This window comes from Gobio gobio (assembly GCF_949357685.1).
Source record: "Gobio gobio genome assembly, chromosome: 11".
NCBI lineage: Eukaryota > Metazoa > Chordata > Actinopteri > Cypriniformes > Gobionidae > Gobio > Gobio gobio.
Genome location: NC_137104.1, coordinates 16,804,801 through 16,825,260, shown reverse-complemented (window position 1 = coordinate 16,825,260; position 20,460 = coordinate 16,804,801). Strand labels below are relative to the sequence as shown.

Here is a 20,460-nt window from a genome sequence, read left to right as displayed (position 1 = left end):
GTGTTTGGCTGGTTATTGGCACAATATGACATGATCAACTGATTTCTTCTTGAAAGTGCATTTAAACAAATTAGAGTTGATGGTTGTCCAATAGATTATGTACGGGTGTGTGAAGGAAGATATGGCCAGATTAAACTATAAAAAAATAAACTCAATGAACCCAACATAAAAAGATGTGTAAGGTAAACCGTGGGGTACTAAAGAATTCTACACACTATCCCCTTGCGCCATCTACTGGATGTGTTTTGTCAATACAATGCTTTACACTGAAAATGCACAGATCATAACGTTAAATATTTTTGTAAAATGTATATATATATTTTACTATAACAAACGAGGTAGCGAGTGGTATTTATTTGCAACAGTTTTATTTCAGAACAGTAGCCTATTGACTCACAATAAATCCCAGACTTTAAGTACAGATATAAGATGTTATATTGACAGCAAAATTTGCCTATATTTTAACAATAAAATATTTTTATAAATATTAATATAATGTAATAATTTAAATGAATGAATGAATGAATAAGCACATTAATATAAAAAATATGAGATACGATACATAACAAATATGCATGTATATGAAAGCATATGTTCATAATCTTTTTGAGCTTTAAATAGTTTGAAAATTCAGCTTGATCCGTGAAAATGAACATAGGCTATATATATTTAAAAGAATGCTTTCTTATGTTTTCATATTTTATATTGCACATTTTATTTATTTATTTTTATTGTATCCTTTAATTGAACTTTCCAAATTCCAAAATGTTACAAGTTCTCGAGACATTTCCTAATTTTCACATTTTGCAAGTAAAATTTGAAACAGCAGTAACTAAAATAAAATAAAATAAAAATTAACGGGCATCACAAACATATTAAATTAATTTAACAGAGGCACCGTTCTTTGGGCTTTTTGATTTTTTAAAACTTTATAGATAATCTCATATTTTTTTATTGATCTTTCAAAATTACAAAATTCAGCAAGATCTTGAGACATTTCACAAATTGTTCAATTTTGCCAGTAGAAATTGAAACAGCAATAATTAAATATAACGAAATAAAAAAAAGGTCTAACTTCAAATCATTAAACAGAGACAGTTATTTTTTATTTATTTTTTAAAGCTTCATAGATTCTAAATAATATTTAAAGGCTGTTTGAAAATGAGCAAAATTGGGTATTGAGTTAGGCTACTCCATTTCGTCTGATGAATATAGGCCTAACATTTCCTCATAACAAATAATATAGGCTATATTTCGTTCGGAAATATAATATTAATTTGAATTAAGTAAAACAGATGACATGTTTAAAACTAGGTTGCAATTTATTATAACACTTAGAAATCGGGATGCTTTGCTTTCATATTTTGTGTTGACGAACCCGGATTCACACGTCATCATCAGCGGGTGAAAGGTCACGTAGAGAAAGATGGCGGCGTCCAGGGGAGCAGTAGTGTTAAAGACGGTTAAGAAAATTATTGTACAGTTTTGCCCCTTTGAATCTAATGTCCGCTCCACAAGGTAAGCATACTGTACATACCTCGATTTACTTGAAATGAGCGTGGTTAATGTTAAACAGGTCTGTCTATTAAAGTAAAATCTTGTGTATGAACATGAGCAATGCTGTTTTATGTCGTCCCGTAATAGCCGTCATAAGGACGGAATATATGATACCAATTATATTTATTTAGATGTCACCGTGTGTTTCTCTGTTTATAGATGTTTGTTTTCAGCGTTGCACTGTTCTCCACACCCGACATTTCACTTTAGTGGACCAAAGTGCACTAGTATATGGCGATATGTGTGATAATACGCGAATTTATTGTTAAACGTTACATGAACATACGTAATTAATGTAGATCATGACGCTTGAGTCGTTTTATGTTAACTTTCCAATCTCTCTTTGAAATCTCTGGCGCCCCTCTCAGTGTAAAGAAGTAATTGCAGCAGGCTGTCAAACTGTTGAACTTGACCTGCTCGAACGAACTAGTATTTTCCTACTGTTTCCCCTATTATGGATAGATACCGGCACAGTACGTCAAATTTCTGGATGCATTCTACATTACTTTCCAGCCTCAATTCCAAGTTTGTGTTTCTGTCTTTCATGGCAGTTGATTCTACAGACAAATGTTCTTATGTCTGTTGAATCAACTGCCATGAAATTATTCTCAAAGTTTGGGAAAAGCTATGCAAAATGAACTACCCTAAAATATTCAATTTTTAATGACAAACTGCCTACTCTGTATAGATGACACATTTATTGTGAGCTGTTTACTTCAATCGTCACTTGAGGTTTGTTTCCCACAAGCCTCAAGTGTGTGTTGCATAAATGAAATATACTTTTAATTATACCTAACCTTCATAAATTCATAAGTCAGCCGCAGCCCCAAAAACAAACATCAAATGTCCCTTTCCTTCCTGCAGAGAGTTTCTCATCATGGTCGGGTCCGAAAAAGTCAGATCCACAAATATGAATTGTGAAGTTATCACGGAAGTAAAACACGACCGATCAGAGCCTAAGATTGACATCACATTCTGTGAGTGACCTCAGTTTAAGTCTGAATTACCTCAGTATAGGCATTCAGCACAGTTAACATGGTTGTGGTGTTTTGCAGTGGATGGAGAGAGGCTGGTGATGAAAGGATCCAAACTAACCACTCAAGAAATGCTCTCGGCCTTACAGACCAGCTGCATTGCTAAAGATCCTCAGGCTAAAGCAGGAGACAAGAAGAAGTAGTTTATTCTAAATTATGTATTTATATGTGTGCAGATGACGTGTAATAAAATTGGTATCTATCATGTCTTTGTGAGTTGAAGTCACTTTGTCCTGCACAGTTTTGCTGAGACTTCTGACTATAATATTCAAGCATACAACTGTCTCTACTCATCTACTATTTCACAAACATTGTGTGGAAATGTGAATCTGACCCAACAAATGTGTCATCACATCCAGGTAATTAATGCATAACATTTAGTGTTGACGAATTTCTGGTGTGGTATCATGTTCTAAAACCTTTAAGCATGGGCGTGGTAGTGGGGGGAAAAAGTGGACCTGACTACCCAGGGCCCCGTCTAGGGAGAGGGCCCTTTGAAAAGTCTGGAATATATTTTAACATGGAACATGGGGGCCCATCAGGACTGCCTATGCATAGGGCCCAGGATTTTGTGCTACACCCCTGCCTTTAAGATCCTGAAAGGAGACTTGCAGGTTTGTTATTACCAGGGCGCGACATTTCCGCTTGTCAAGGACAAGTGGATTTTTTGAAGGGGCTAGTGAAAAAGAATTTTACTTGCCCGACGGACAAGTATCCTGGTTAAAACGTCAAAACAAAAATGAACTAGGGAATTACCAAAGTGCAATAATGATTCTGCATTCAGTTAGTGTAAGTGGCGTTCGATAGTGGATAATATAAAATGAACTGAAGTTAACAAGGTTGCGCTGTTGAGGCTCGCGCAGCCTCTCGAGGAGAAAATCTAAAACAAATGAGTGCCGCTCACACACAGAAACTCAGTTAACATACACAGTAAAAATTGTGCAGTTTTTAAATTTATAACATATGATACAGTTAAGCAACATTACACTAACAAGGGTGTTGTTTTCCTGAATACCATCACAACTGAAAATGACACTGATTTCATACGCCAGTTCCATAAACAATTTTTAGACAAACATTTTAGAAGCAATATGGACTGTTTTTGTTCTATTTCAGCAGCGAAAATAGTTCCAAACAAATATCACAGCAGAACCGTAACGCATCTCACAGAAACAGTGTGTGTTAGTGAATGATTCAGCGTTTTAATGAATCGGTTGAATCATAGATTCAATGACCTATTCGCAAACGACCGCCAAATTCTTGAATGATTCAGCCGTTTCACTGAATCGACTCAATGACTCACTCATTAAGACGGTCACATGCTGCCACCTACTGGTGGTTTAGTTTCATCTTTCCAACATTTCTTATTTGTATATTCAAAAATATTTAAAAATGATCTCATAACATTATTTAATGCAGTTGTAATTTTTCAGTGTAAATGATTTAATTTGATTGGTAACAGCCTATAGTGTCTTATTCTAATTTAATTTATAGATCAAATTTAAGAATATAAAATATAAATCAATATATGCTGAAGCATATCCTATATTTAATAAGATTATGGAAAAATGCCCTTTTTAAAAAGGTACAAATATGACAAATATGCATATTTAAATATGTCAAAGCTGATTAAACACTGGTGAGAATATTGCTTCAAAATAGATTATATTTACAAAAAAAATACGGACAAGCAAATGTTTTACTCGGACAAGTGAATGACAGATATACTTGTCCGAAGGACAAGCGTGTGAACAGGCTTAATGTCGAGCCCTGGTTTTTACATACTTACCATTCCTGAATAGTATGCAGTACACAGTGTATTCTGCACGGTAAATAGTATGTCAGTATTCGATTCTGAACATGTGCATATGAAGCAGGACTCATAACCATTCATTTGGTAGTGTCTGGTTTTGTCATTATTCATCTGAATGATTATTTATGTGAAAATGTCAGTGAAATACTTTGCTTTTGTCTGTGAAATAATTATTCTTGAATGCTTGGAAGAAGAAAAATAACGATTTTGCCAAGAAAATATGAGTTGTCTATATTCAATAATGTTATTACATGGTTATTAGAGTACAATGATGACATTTTCCATACAATAAGGTCTTATTAGTTAATAACATTAGTTAATGCATTAACTAACATTGAGCAATACATTTTTACAACATGTATTAACTGTGATTAATGATAGTTAGTAAAAATGTATTCATGTTAGTTCAGGGTGCATTAAAGCTAATGTGAAAAGAGACAACTTAAAGGGATAGTTCACTCAAAATGGAAAATTACCCCGTGATTTACTCACCCTCAAGCCGTCCTAGGTGTATATGACATTCTTCTTTCAGACGAATACAATTGGAGTTATATTAATAAATATCCTGGCTAATCCAAGCATTATAATGTCAGCCCAAAATTTGAAGCCCAAAACAAGTGCATCCATCCATTATAAAAGTAATCCATACATGCTCCGGGGGGTTAATAAAGGCCTTCTGAAGCGAAAGAAGGGTTTCTGTAAGAAAAATATCCGTATTTAACGTGTTATAAAATAAAATATTTCACAAAAAAAGCATAACTGGACGTGGCGTTACACTTAAGTTAAGAATACGAAAGGCGGTGCGCCGGGAGCTAGATATTTTACTTTATAAAGTTTTAAATATGCTTTTTTTTCACATTATAAAACTTGTATTATCCAGTTTATTTTTTAATATAACTCTGATTGTATTCGTCTGAAAGAAGAATATTATGGTGGTTCTCAAACCTGTCCTGTAGTACCACATTTTGTATGTATGTCATCATCTATCATACCTGATTCAACTCATGAGCTCACGAGTAGAGACCACAAGACCTGAAATGGGTGTTTCAGATATAGGGAGACATACAAAATGTGCAGGGCTGGTGCTTCTCCAGGACAGGTTTGAGAACCAGGATGGCTTGAGGGTGGGTAAATAATGGGCTAATTTTCATTTTTTTGGTGAACTATCCCTTTAATATGCATCAGTAAACGTTGTGGTCAACATTAAGATTAATAAATGCTGTAGAAGTATTTTCATTGTTCATGTTAACTAATGTAGGCCTATCAAAAATAGTGAGGGACCATCTTTTCAGTCAGTAAAGTTTCTGTCTTATAGTTTGTAAAACACGTCATTCTAACCCTATTCAACCTATCCATGTGAATGAACTTTGTGATTGCTATCCTCTGACCCAGTGAATGTTATATGGCCGTTTTTGTGGTCCCAAAAATGTGCGAACCCTTCCCTACTTCTGAGTTGCGTTTGCCGGTGGGAGGTTGAGGAACTCCGCTCAGTGACGATGGATGGATCTGATTGGCTAGTGTGATCATGCACGTGCTGGAGGAGCTGTTCAAATACCCTGCAGTCATTCGATCAGACCAGATCAAATCTGAGCTTTGAGCTGGCTTTAGTTTTTTGAGTGACAGGGAACATCATCATCCAGAAAAAATGGTTGATAAATTCGTGGGGACATGGAAGATGACCGCCAGTGAAAACTTTGACGAGTACATGAAGGCTCTAGGTATTATTCTTCATCCTTTAATTATTGATTAAGAAATCAAACGCATGTTATTTTGCATTTGCAAAAAGTTAGATACAAATGTGTCAGTGCATTAATTAATTTAGCAATAAGTTAGGATTCTTTTACTGTTGATGGGCGTCTGTTATAAAGGTGTCTCGTGACTGAAGGAGGTGCTTTTCCTTTTTCAGGTGTGGGTTTCGCTACTCGTCAGGTGGGAAACCGGACCAAACCCAACCTGGTGGTGTGTGTGGATGATCAAGGGCTCATATGCTTGAAGTCGCAGAGCACCTTCAAAACTACTGAGATTAAATTTAAACTGAACGAGTCATTCGAGGAGACCACCGCAGATGATAGAAAGACTACGGTTTGTGATGGAATAGTCGGGAATATTTTCAGTGTTTTGAAGCTATGATATGAAGTTAACGGACTCCTCATTTCTTTTTATCTGCAGACTGTCGTGACTATTGAGAACGGCAAACTTGTGCAGAAACAGACCTGGGATGGCAAGGAGTCCACGATAGAGAGGGAGGTGACTGATGGGAAATTAGTAGCTGTAAGGATGCTTTTTCATTTATTATAATCACGTTATAGAACAGGTCATAACACAAATGGTATTACATTATATACTGCTTATAAGATAATTGCTGCTAATGCACATTCAAAAAGATTATGGATTATACTTTTATTTAAAATATATGTATATTTAATTTTTATTCAATGTATAATAATTCCATATCCATTTGGTCACATATATTATTATTTAGGTTGTTAACATTTTTATATTATATTTATTAATATAAACTTAATGTTTTGATTCAAATTAATTGCAATTTTAAAATAAATCTAAATTAATTATGGATTTCACTTTTATTAAAAAAATATTTTATTTTTATTCAACTTATTATATATCCATATATTAATAATCAGGACTAATTCTGAACTTGGAGTGGTCTCAATTTTTTCCAGAGCTATATATAAATATACATTCTGTAGAAGAAAATATTATATATATTCTTCTGCTACAGTTTGCTCTTTGTGAGTGCAATCTATATACAATTATTAAATATCCTTATCCAGAAACCACAAACAGCTAAATTTGTAATAGAAATTCACATAAAAATATGGAAAGCCTGAATATTTAACTGAACATGAATCTGACTTATTTTTAAAGTTATTTTAAAATGTTACCCAATTATTCCCTTCTCAGATGTTCAAGTTTTAAAAATGATAGGGTTGTGCAATATAAATGGAAAATAGCACTGTAAACAAAAATAAAATCAATAAGTTTTGTTTTTACATTGCTTTAACCCATCAAAAGAAGTAAAGCAATTTTACAAGATTTAACTCATTTTTTAAAGTCAGTTTAATGTAATTTAAGTTGAAATGACTTAAACATCCAAGTTGATTGTACTTAAAATTTTGAGGCAGCAACTTTTTTTAAAAGTATTACTTTGAGTAAATTGTTTTCTCATTTGCGTTCTCAGAGTCTTTTGAGGTATTTATAACCATATCTTCTTTTGGCAGAAATGCTCGATGGGTGATGTGGTGGCTGTAAGGACATATGTGAAGGAGGCATGAAGTTATCCAATCTGGATTTGAAGATGCCAGGCTCAGTTCAATGAGCAAAAAGCCAAAGTGAAACGTTATTTCTCTACTGAAAATCTCATGTTATTTTTGACACCAAAGCAAATGCGTGCTGACCCTTTTGAAATGCATTTATTATCAGTCATTATGGTGCTTTGAATAAAGTTGTTTTTATTTGCCTTCAGCTGAGTTGTGGTTTGTTGATCCCTGCTGTTTTAACATAGGCTTAGTCAAAATGCATGTGTCAACGTTTTCGAAAAATCTAGGCCAGAGATTTAGCTTTGACACACAGTAAGGAGTAAACTTCGCATTTGTGCATACTATGAAAGATATCGCATAATACAAGGTGTGAATGATGTTTTCTCATGAGAATCAAGGATAAGGCAATGCCTTCTCATGAATTATATGGTGAGGGTTTTTTAAACTGTCAAATACTACACTATATACTGGTCTATATATCACATACATATATCCAAGATATCCCTAAATTAACTTAACTTAACTTAACTTAACTTAACTTAACTGCTCTATCGTTTAGTCTTCCATCTTTTGGAACCATTACATATCTGTTCACATCATTTTTAAGTGTTTAATGGTTAATTATTCACATCAGATGTGGGCTATGCTGACTCAAATTGACAAAACCCTCCTTAAAGGGATAGTTCACCCAAAAAGGAAAATTCTTGTCATCATTTACTCACCCTCAAATTGTTCCAGATTACCAGTATGAATTTCTTTCTTCTGCTGAACACAAAAGACGATATTTCGAAGAATGTCAGAAACCAAACAGTTGTGGGGCACCATTAACTTCCATAGTTGTTGTTGTTCTTCTTCAATGCTATGCCCCACAACTGTTTGGTTACCCATATTCTTCAAAATATCTTCTTTTGTATTCAGCAGAACAAAGAAATTCATAGTTTGGGACAACACGAGGGTGAGGACATTTTCATTTTTGGGCGATCTATCCCTTTAAGGAGCAACAAAGAATGTATTTTCTCTCGGCATTTAAAACATCTTAAAGTCAACACTCTTTTAGATTTACACAGTCGAGTCTTGCTTCATGACATGATGTTCATATGATGTTTCTGGCCATGTATGGAAATCTCTGGAGATTAATAATCAAAGTAATGATATTTAATGTACTGTACTTCTGAATAAAAAGGGCTAGTGATTTAAAATTTCGCCTAATGTATCTTATTCTCCTGTAAAAATGCTCAACTCATAATGTGCATTATTACCACATATCAAATCGTTGTGATGAAGTCATTTACTATTTTCTTTCTGAGATATTCTTCACTAAGAATGAGAGTTAACTTCTTGATGGACTGATCATGTGATTTATCTTCATCGAACTATCCAAAGTGTTCTTACGTAGGTCCAGATGGTTCTTGCATTCCCATGTCTTTTTTGGCCCTTCACCTCAGTTGGATGAAGACAACAAGAGAGCGTTACTGTTATAGTGGACTGTGCTCAAAGGGTACAGAGGATATGTATTTCTTTCCTCCTTTTAGTCGAACATTTCCCTTTTTGAACATAGTTTTAGCATGCGTAACGAAACTGGAACACAGCGAGTCCCCAGAGTCATTCCTTTTGACCTACACAAAGAGCAGAGAATGTTCCACCAGTGGCTGCTTTCCCAGGACAGGAAAGTGTAGAGATACACTGATTGTAATTGACTGCAAAAACAGCTGAAACAGGTGGGTTATGAGCCAGCTCTCCCTGTACAGCCTATTCAATAAAAAACAATGCATTTTCCTATCACCCAACCTGTGCAAAGTTTAAAAGGTGGAAGGTGGAAGGTGGTACTGGAAATATGTTTTGAATGTATGAGGATTTCATTTTTCACACACATAGGCTATTATTATGTTCTAATTCTAACATAGTGTTTCCTGTCTCATTTGATTTGGGTTTGGCCTGCCTGATGCACCTCTTATCGCCATGCTGAGATCAGAAGAGCAGAGCATATGGAATGATTTACTTCATAAAAAGATGTTTGTTGTCATAATAACTGAGCCAAGGCTCATAGAAGTTAGATTACAAGCAATAGGTTTTATGTTTGTTGATACACAATTAAGGCAAAGTGCTGTTGCCCCAGTTATATGTAAAAGTTATAATATTTGACATATAACAAGACAATATGCAGTATTGATTTTGAATGGAAAGAAAACACTCTTTATTTACAGTGTCCTTGTTACAATACATGTAGTTACTATAGTAATAACTATAAATTAGCCTATGCATAATTACTTTCACCTAACCCTATAGTAAGTACACATTAGTAACCCATAGTTAATTAATATTCCTCAGTACTGAAATGTATAATCACACAAGGACACCTTAAAATAAAGTGTATCCAAACCACGATATGGTATCTGAAACGTTTGTTGGAAGATTATTTATAAATGACATTTGCATTTATTTGTTACATGACTATATGTGGAATACTTGATTCTGAGTGGTCAGTTTATCGCGCCGTCCAGTGGTCTGATATTTCCAAACATTTGCTGTCATCATGGCAACGCTTTTTATCAGTCCGATCATCAGCGTACATGAAACTGGCGCTAATTTCATTTCTCTCGAATCACACGGCGGACTCGCATCACACCAGAGATGGGTTGTTGGGAGATATGAGGGTCCGTGACTCCATAGAGTGGTGCAGGTATTACATCACTTTGTAGGCCAAAACGCGGAAATGAGTCAGCATTTTAGCACTTCTGGTTCCCTATCCCAAAACCAATGTTTTTTTAAAATTGGATTTTGGTTAAATGGCTGAAATAAGGTCCAACACAAGCATACACTTTCACGTTTTATTCTACGATATAAAATACAGTATTACCCCACTCGTGATTTTTTAAGTTGTTACATGTCTTGAAAAAGGTGGTTGCTAACAAGTGGCTAAATGGGACTACAGAGGCTGTCGTGGAGATTAAACATCATCACAGCGAACAGGTAAACTCAGTCCGCTTTTACAGCCTCATTATGCTCATAATTGTGCTCTTATAAACCATTCTCTCAAACTTTCAGGGAAAAAGTTTTGAGATAAAAACTGAAAGAGTTTTCGGAAGCTTAGTGATGGTGATGTTGATGTTGTGTTGTTCGTTTATAGCCTTCCTTTAGCTTTTTACTTCTGGCAACTACATTTAGGCTTCAAAATTCATAAATGGTGTGTTCATCTGTGATAATTATCTTGATTGATAAAACATGTAAGTATCATAAACTTTTGTTGATTACAGAGCTTATTTTTTGCGATAATCCAAAAGCCTATGGGAATCCTTTTGGGTTTTTGTTCGAGGGAACCAGTGTGATGCTAACTGCCAGTTGGTCTACAAAGTGACATCGCACCTGCACCACTCTATTGGAGAAAGTGTAACAGTCAACTTGGATCACGTGTGACTTGATAACCAGCCACATCCACATCCACTGCCTTGACATCATTGAATTTCAGTCAGAGTTGAGCGACAGTCAATCGCGGTTTCTTCTCTTATAAAACAGCGTTTTTTCGGTGTAAACTCTTAAAATAATGGCAAACATGAAGAAGATTAGCCGATAGGCTGTCGATTCATTAAATGATAACCTGTTTTCCCATAAAAGCAATTTATTCAGTGTAGTGAAGCCTCTCCTCCACTGACATCATTCAAAAAAAGCAGTGTCTGTCTGGTCTCCTACATACCACGCTTTTTTTTTTGTTCAAGAAGCTTTGCTCGCTCGCTCTTCTTTTAATTGTTAATGATTGTAGAGAAAATGACGTCGGAAAACTTCAGATTAAAATTAAAAACTAAAAATATAATGTTTTTACAATGTTCATCTGATTGTTTTGTGCTTCATAAAGGTGCATTTGTCTTTTGTCAGTAGTGTAGCGTGGGCGACTTTTTCTCCCTTATGTGAAACTCCCGAAAGGGTGGATTACTATTGGAATCACTGGATTTTCACTGGATTTCGAGCAACATTAGGCTAAATGTGACTGTGAAATCAAAATGGATTATTATTTTTGCATGGAATATTGCAGTATTCATTATAAATGATTTATCCGCGCAAAAAAAAAAAAGTATATATATATATATTCATGTGGCCTTTGATTATTTAATCAAAATTTCTCTTCTCTGATGATTACGTGTTTAAGATCAAAGCAATAGCAAACTACGACAATCCAACAAATTCCCGATGGACAAAAACAAGCCCTGTCCTACAATTTCTCTTGTTCGAGAAGCCGTTTCACTTAGGCCGGCTACACACTGCAAGTGTGGCGTGAGCGTGGTGTGAGCGTGGTGTTGCGTGGCGGCTGCATGGCGTTTTCTGTGTCTTTGCACATCAGAAACGTGCCTGACACGGTGCTGCTGCTGCTAGGTGACGTAGTGGAAGGCCATGTTCCACATAAATTTCATGTTAAACATAAATATATAGTCTACTGATACAGCAAAGACAACGTCGGCAGTATTGACGGCAAAATAGGCTACAGAATATTTCGTTCTGTACTGACAGGTGCAATATTTGAAAATCAATATTATTAGAATTTTTTTTAAGAATTACAATTATATCTGCATTTATGTCAAAACCTAGAGACTTTCAAACATCAAAATGTCATTTATTAATATGTATTCGTGTCAAAATTACATATAAACATATTTTCCTATCCTATTTTGCCTGGAAACGCTTCCAACACGCTTGCGTTTCACATGAAAAAGAGGCATCGGTTCTATTTCTAGCATGCACGTGTTTTCCGTAGGCACGAAGGCAGCATGCAAACTCTAACCTGTTAACATGGGAGCCAAAATAAAAACGGACACGCCACGTAGCTGAGACGCTCATGCCATGCTTGCAGTGTGTAGCCGGCCTTATCCTAGAAATCTAGACGCACCCTTACGGCAGCAAATCTAATTTGCAGCCAGGGTAGTCTAGCAACTCTCTTTTGGAGTCGGTGAGCAAGTTGCGGCGGGTCCACATGCTACTTGTAAACAAAGAAGCTTTCGAATCGGCTTTGGCCGCGACTCTGGAAGACTTAGAGTTAAGCTTTTTTTTGAGAAAAGAACAAAGAACGGCACTGAAGTCATTCTTAAGAAAGGAAGATGTGTTCTGACCCCTCATTGAGCCCTGCCAATGGTGAGTTCCCAGACCCAACATCTTGATATATGTCACAATAGGGAAGAAAAGACTATAGTGAAAGTGATGTGAAGGCCAAGTAACCCATTCTCAGAATTTGTCCTCTGCTTTTAACCCATCCAAGTTATGCCGAGTTCACACTGCCCGATTTTAGCCCCGATTTTGACTCGCCGACAGGTTTTGCGAAATCGCAGACAAATGCCCGAAATCATAGGCAAAACGGTGCTCGTGCACTTGAGTGACAATCACGCAGTGTGGATGATCAAAGACACGATCAGAGAGACTCGCTGATGAGTCGCCGATGCCCGTGAGATATTTGGCATGCTAAATATCTGGACCTGTCTGCGATTCAAACTCCTGCTGTGTGAAATGTGTTCTGACTGAAAAATACATCTGCGATGACCGACAGCCAATGAGAGAGAAAGATACTGGGCAGCGGGAGGATCAGGGAAGAGTTATGGACCAGAATATCAGTATTTTAATAGATATATTTACAACTATATCAAACAGAAACAAAGCACAAACATTTGCTCAACCAGCCGCAACAGTAGCACATTGCACAATTATTTATATACCTCCAACTCTCTTTGCAGAACACTATCCTTGCTCCCTGTGTCTCCCCAACCATTTCCTCCGCCATAATCATTTTTTCTTTTTCTCCTTTTTGCTACAAATCAGCACACAGACAATTTGGACTGCAAGTTTCTGCACTGCAGTCTACACTCATCTAAAGGATTATTAGGAACAACTGTTCAATTTCTCATTAATGCATTATCTAATCAACCAATCACATAGCAGTTGCTTCAATGCATTTAGGCGTGTGGTCCTGATCAAGACAATCTCCTGAACTCCAAACTGAATGTCAGAATGGGAAAGAAAGGTGATTTAAGCAATTTTGAGCGTGGCATGGTTGTTGGTGCCAGACGGGCCGGTCTGAGTATTTCACAATCTGCTCAGCTACTGGGATTTTCACGAACAACCATTTCAAGGGTTTACAAAGAATAGTGTGAAAAGGGAAAAACATCCAGTATGCGGCAGTCCTGTGGGCGAAAATGCCTTGTTGATGCTATAGGTCAGAGGAGAATGGGCCAACTGATTCAAGCTGATAGAAGAGCAATTTTGACTGAAATAACCACTCGTTACAACCGAGGTATGCAGAAAAGCATTTGTGAAGCCACAACATGCACAACCTTGAGGCGGATGGGCTACAACAGCAGAAGACCCCACCAGGTACCACTCATCTCCACTACAAATAGGAAAAAGAGGCTACAATTTGCACAAGCTCACCAAAATTGGACAGTTGAAGACTGGAAAAATGTTGCCTGGTCTGATGAGTCTTGATTTCTGTTGAGACATTCAGATGGTAGAGTCAGAATTTAGCGTAAACAGAATGAGAACATGGATCCATCATGCCTTGTAACCACTGTGCAGGCTGGTGGTGGTGGTGTAATGGTATGGGGGTTGTTTTCTTGGCACACTTTAGGCCCCTTAGTGCCAATTGGGTATCGTTTAAATGCCACGGCCTACCTGAGCATTGTTTCTGACCATGTCCCTCCCTTTATGACTACCATGTACCCATCCTCTGATGGCTACTTCCAGCAGGATAATGCACCATGTCACACAACTCGAATCATTTCAAATTGGTTTCTTGAACATGACAATGAGTTCACTGAACTAAAATGGCCCCCACAGTCACCAGATATCAACCCAATAGAGCATCTCCACAAAGATGCTATCCTATCAATATGGGCCAACATTTCTAAAGAATGCTTTCAGCACCTTGTTGAATCAATGCCACGTTGAATTAAGGCAGTTCTGAAGGCAAAAGGGGGTAAAACACAGTATTAGTATGGTGTTCCTAATAATCCTTTAGGTGAGTGTATATTTTAAATAACAATTCCAGTCTCGAGCGAGAACTCCAGTCTGACGCTCGTGTGATCTTGCGCTGTTTCCTTCTCACTTCTCACGTGTGTTTTGTTGTGAAACGTAGTTTGCGGACGGGACAGAGTTGTCTGCGATTCTTCCTCTTGTACAGTCATGCAGTGTGAAATCCCCTGTTGCCGATCCATCGTGCAGTGTGAACACAGCAGCAACTGAATGATGGGAACAGATAGTCCTGCAGTGTGAAAAAAGCAGTGATCCGACGAGTTTGAAAATCATGCAGTCTGAACTCGGCATTTGTGCACAAACATTACGAGTAGTGAGTAGTAAACACACACTGCAAACCGTGGACACACACACACCCGGAGCAGTGGGCAGCCATTTTTGCTGTGACGCCCGGGGATCGATTGTTGGTTAGGCGTCTTGATCAAGGGCACTGGCATCTTCTGCCGGTATTGAGAATGGAACTTCAACTCATCAGTATTTTTATGCATTCATTAATTTGGTGAATCTCCATGTAACTAGGCATGTTATGTGCAGTTAGGTCATATTAACTGGCTAAAGGGTCAGATCTTGTGAGCGTCTGTGTATTGCATTATGGGTGTGTGCACAGCTTGCGGGATGTCTCAGTATTGTGTGTCGGATTCACAGGGGTCCTGTCTTAGTGTGTTGACCTGCAGACTGTTTTGCTTGTGCAGATAACACTACAGGAATGAAATCATATCCTTTGAGTAACATCTGGAAAGCTGCACAGCAGGAGAGCGATCGCACCCTTCCGCTCACTTTCCTTACATTGGAACGGACAATCAGATCGGCCAAGGTTACAGTCCCTCACACTGCAATAAAACAGTTTCCTCTGTTATTCACAAATCATTAGAGCTTCTTTTATTCACAGCGAGGGTTAAAAAACCTATAGAGACCAGCAGGCTTATCCGATAATAGTCAGTTAGCATTTCTAGCATGTTTGTAAATGTTCCCTATTTATCAATGTTAATCTTCCTGAGGCCTACCATGACCTCTGTGTTTTAATTGGTCAATTCATGCCTTCACAACAGTAGCTGATATGTTGTTGCAAAATACTTTGATTTACAAATCAATCTGTCGACAGAGCTGCTGAAAAGGGTTTTGAGTTCATTTCAGTTGCCTGGTGGGAATCAGGGTTGCTATGTGTCAGTCGAGTCAGGGCTGATATCAGCAGGGGTTTCTGGGAAGCGTGTTGCTATGCAACTAGCCTGTTGGACTCCAAATCCAGCTCGGAACACAAAGAGCTGCAGTGGTCATTGAAGGAGGGACGTCTGTGGCCAAAGATTCCATTTATTAGTACATACTTGCAAGAAAAAGCTGAAAGATTTGAGTGCATGGGGAAATGGGAGTCTTGGGAAATGGCTGTAAATGCAAGACATCTTTCTCTATATAGTCCAAAAACAAAAGAACAAAAAGGAGTGTGTGGTAATTACGGGACATATAATCTAAATAAAAATGGTTCAAAGATTTAATGCTTGAAAAGATATAGCGCACCCCTTTCTTTTCCATGTTTACTACCCGTATATGTTTTTTTGTTTTGTGTTTGTTTTTGTGCAACACAAAATGAGATATTCTAACTAAATATTTAATATCTGTTATTCAATATTTTAAATCAAACAGGGGTGTGTTTCCCATTCAACAATGTAACTTTCTGCACAATGCCTCGTTGAAGAAATCAAGCCACTGTTTCCCGAAACTTTTGTCATGACAAATTGGGTCCTCTTTCGAAATCAGGGGTCCTTTCTTCGTTTATCGTTTAATACATCTGAGATGATTTGACAGATCCCAGATCTTTTAATCGTGATAACTGATCTCTGGCTAATTTGGTTCTTCAAACGAATTTGCGGATTGGATTAAAATATCTGGATTAAGTTGTTTAAGATTACTGCGGGTTCCTGTGTTCCCTGAAGAGGGCAGATGCATCTATACCCGAAACCACGATCAGTAATGCAGCGATTGGCTGGCGGCAAGACAGCAACGTAATGACATCATATACTTAAAAAAGACACCTGGCAACTTGGCAAATACATTTCTTAAAACCCCCCCACAAAAAACACAAATTGCTGGACATTTATAAGGAAACAGCCAAACGACCATGGGTTTTGTTCATGTTCATGCCTCTTATTTTGTCATGTTCACTGTCATGTATTCCTCCTGGGACCAGTGGATTTTCCCCCCAGGCATCCATGAACAAACAGGCTCATTTAGCCCAAATCAAAAAATGTCCTTGAGTGCAACATCATTAAATTCAACCAGGTGACAAAGTTCAATGAAGTCCTGGACATAACCCTCAAGGGGACCCTGGCGTAGATGCAGGAGTTGAAAATCTGCTGGGTTCATTTGGTTGGTCGAGTATTCTGTAACAAATGGTCCTCTGGAGGCAAGCTTGATGAACCAAAGTGCAGTTTATTATAAATCAAAAGTGAGAAAACCATGAACAGATACAAAACAAACGATGACCTTGAGTTGACTTGAACAGCCTTGACTTGAAACAGACTTTACATGAAACAGACTTGACTTGAAACAGACTTGACTTGAAAGAGAACTCACCAACAGTGGTTACAGGTAACAATTCTCAACAAGGGAACAAGGCAAACATGAGGGCACTGATCAGTGTCCAGAGACAGCTCTAGGCCATGACCCCATCGCTTCGCCAACAAAAATGGTGGAGGGCTGGGGGGCAGTGGGTACCTTGAAAAGGCCTCTGTGGCCTCCTGAACTGCCTGAGCCGCCATTGCTCCCTGAACTGCTCCACGGCCCAGGTCTGCCCACGCTCCACGCCCCAGGTCCACCCACGCTCCACAGCCCAGGTCCGACCACGCTCCACGCCCCAGGTCCACCCATGCTCCACGCCCCAGGTCCACCCATGCTCCACGCCCCCACAGCCCAGGTCCACCCATGCTCCACGGCCCAGGTCCGACCACGCTCCACGCCCCAGGTCCACCCACGCTCTCTGCCGTGTCAGGGTCCATGTCCTGTCCCAATGCATGGGCCTGGCCCACCATCCCTCCCCCAAGACCTCCATCCTAGACTTTTGTTAGTATAGTTTTAGTTTTGTTGGGTGTCGGGAGCCGCCCATAGAGGGGGGGATCTGTCACGGTGTGTTTGGATTTTGTTCATGTATATGTCTCTTATTTTGTTATGTTCACTGTCATGTTTCCTGGTTTTATCATGTGTTCCTGTTTGTCATGTGATCCTGCCATGTGCTCCATTGTCATGTGATTCCCTAGTCTCTTGTGTCAAGTTGTCATTGGTTGATTTAGTCATGTGGGTTCTCAGTTCAGTTTTGTCATTGATTCATTGTCTTGATTGTTCACAGGTGTGTCTTGTTTAGTCATTAGTCTCTGTGTATTTAAGCCCTCATGTTTGCCTTGTTCCCTTGTCGAGTATTGTTACCTGTAACCACTGTTGGTGAGTTTCAAGTCAAGTCTGTTTTTTGTATCTGTTCATGGTTTTCTCACTTTTGATTTATAATAAACTGCACTTGTGTTCATCAAGCTTGTCTCCAGTGGACCATTCATTCCTACATATAAAAGCTAGTTAATAGATAAATGAAATGTGCACTGTTTTTTATTATTTATATTCACGATTTTATAGTATTTGTACACCCTTTACATTTTTTTTCAATGTTGTAATTAGAAATTAATTTCATTTTTAATTCAATTTCAAGCAGATTTGTTACGTGACAGTATTAAAGTTTCTTAAGGGTCAAGATCAAGTTATCTGCATCTCTTGCGCTGCATCAAGCCACTCCCATAATATCCATCATCACTCAAATTAATGCACGGCTCAGATTAACTGTACAACATGTGTGTAAATCCAATAAAATTATAAAGTAATTATTCCATCACTAATAAGTCTCTCAATCAAGTGGCTGTGTCTATAGTATTATACAAAACATTATTATAATATTATTTTCAAATACATTTTTATATTTGTATTATTTAAAATTATTATTGCCCCTGGTTCAGTAAGGAATTCTTGTAATAAAGCAGCAGTGGCTGGGACAGGTTTTAGGTATCACCTCAAGATGCAATCTAATCCTGTTTACATGAAATAAGCCTGCTCCCGAGCAGGTTTGATCTTACGGACCTGTTGCTATGACAGCACACAGCAAATTTCCCAGAGTTAAATGAACTCTACTCAGAGTACATATGGTCCCTCTCTCTGAATCAGTGTTAAAGTTAATGAGATAATGAAGTGATTAATAGACCCTTTTTGCGCCGACGTCACGATTACGTCACGGCGTTAGCTGGAGGCAAAACAAAGGAAAAACTGGAGGCGGAGCACAAAATGTCATCTTTTTGTGATTTCGGGTGTCAGAATCGATGGAGTACAGGCTCCAAATTGAAATTTTACTGCATACCTGCTACTACTGCCAGACAAAAAAACAATGACAGCTGTGGTTAAACGCAATAAAACGAGCGGACTAGAGTGAGTGTGTGTGTGTGCCAGGCGCTGGCTAGGCAGAACTTCGGATTGTACGATACAAAACTCATCGGTTAAATCTGTGTATTTTAAGTCTTAAACGTGTCCATTTATCACATAGTTATAGGCATCTAACAATCTAAACTATGCACATTCATGTTTTCGCCATGAAGTAGCCTAAACTGAGAAATGTAGATATTTAATGTGAATTTTACAAACAAATTAGCTATTTTAAATAAACCTGTGTATAGATATCATTACTAATTTTGGCAAATACATTGTAAAAATGCCCTATATACCTTAAAACTGCACAACTGTAGAGTAAAAACATTAGGCTATTAAAAAAAGCTATATGTGTTTATTAAAAACTGACATGATTTTTTATCAAATCACACTGAGTACCCAGAACAGCTGCTTGCATAAAGTTTAAGGTAAAAATAAGCATTTGCCTATTGCGCCTATGCTGCGGCCGGCCCTGTTCAAATGAATGTAATGCTGTCAGATCGTCCATCCATTGAGTGAGCGTGTACGGGTCGGTCAATCTGGTTCCATCTGTTAAGGTTAACTTTTTAAAATAACAGTCACGGTCCCGGACAGAGAGTGACCTTACATATTCAGATAAAATTACTCCAGTCATTGTTTATAAACAAGCTCACCTTAAAAAAACGTACTGGCTAGCGTTAGTGAAGCGATCAGGGGAATTGTTCTGCCTCCAGCTAAGCTCCGCCCACAAAAAACGTCACAATGTTTACTAACTGAAAAGGGTCTATTAAGTGATGATTAAGCATTAGTGATGAACACCTGATGTTAACAAGCATAATCACTGAAGGAAAGGGAAACACAAGAACTACAGCTGACTTTAGTCACAGCCTTTTCAAACTCGTCGGATCACTACTCTTTTCACACTATATGACTATCTGTGCCAGCATTCAGTTACTGCTGTGTTCACACTGCACGGTGGATCTGCGACAGGGGATTTCACACTGCATGACTGTACAAGAGGAAGAATCGCCGACAACTCTGTCCCGTCCGCAAACTACTTTTCACAACAAAACACACGTGAGATGTGAAATGGAAACAACGCAAGATCACACGAGCGTCAGACTGGAGTTCTCACGCGAGACTGGAATTTTTATTAAAAATATAGACAGTGCAGTGCAGAAACTTGCTATCCAAATTGTCTGTGCGCTGATTTGCAGCAAAAAGGAGAAAAAGAAAAAAGATTATGGTGGAGAAAATGGTTGGGGAGACACAGGGAGCAATGATTGTGTTCTGCAAAGAGAGTTTGAGGTAAATAAATAATTTTGCAATGTGCTACTGTTGC

The 20,460-nt window shown here is 37.9% G+C and overlaps 2 protein-coding genes across 2 annotated transcripts; both read left to right on the top strand.

Moving 5' to 3' along the window:
- The first annotated feature begins 1,399 nt into the window (after positions 1–1,399).
- On the top strand, positions 1,400–2,800 carry mrpl53 (mitochondrial ribosomal protein L53). The gene is made up of 3 exons (XM_079829638.1): positions 1,400–1,518; positions 2,422–2,534; positions 2,613–2,800. Exons 1-3 carry the CDS (start codon positions 1,427–1,429, stop codon positions 2,732–2,734), a joined length of 327 nt encoding a protein of 108 aa, XP_079685764.1. The 5' UTR covers positions 1,400–1,426; the 3' UTR covers positions 2,735–2,800.
- A 3,184-nt stretch (positions 2,801–5,984) lies between these two features.
- Positions 5,985–7,890, top strand: fabp4a (fatty acid binding protein 4a). The gene is made up of 4 exons (XM_079830243.1): positions 5,985–6,122; positions 6,311–6,486; positions 6,574–6,675; positions 7,647–7,890. The coding sequence occupies exons 1-4, from the start codon at positions 6,050–6,052 to the stop codon at positions 7,698–7,700; spliced, it is 405 nt and encodes a 134-aa protein (XP_079686369.1). The 5' UTR covers positions 5,985–6,049; the 3' UTR covers positions 7,701–7,890.
- Positions 7,891–20,460: the final 12,570 nt, after the last annotated feature.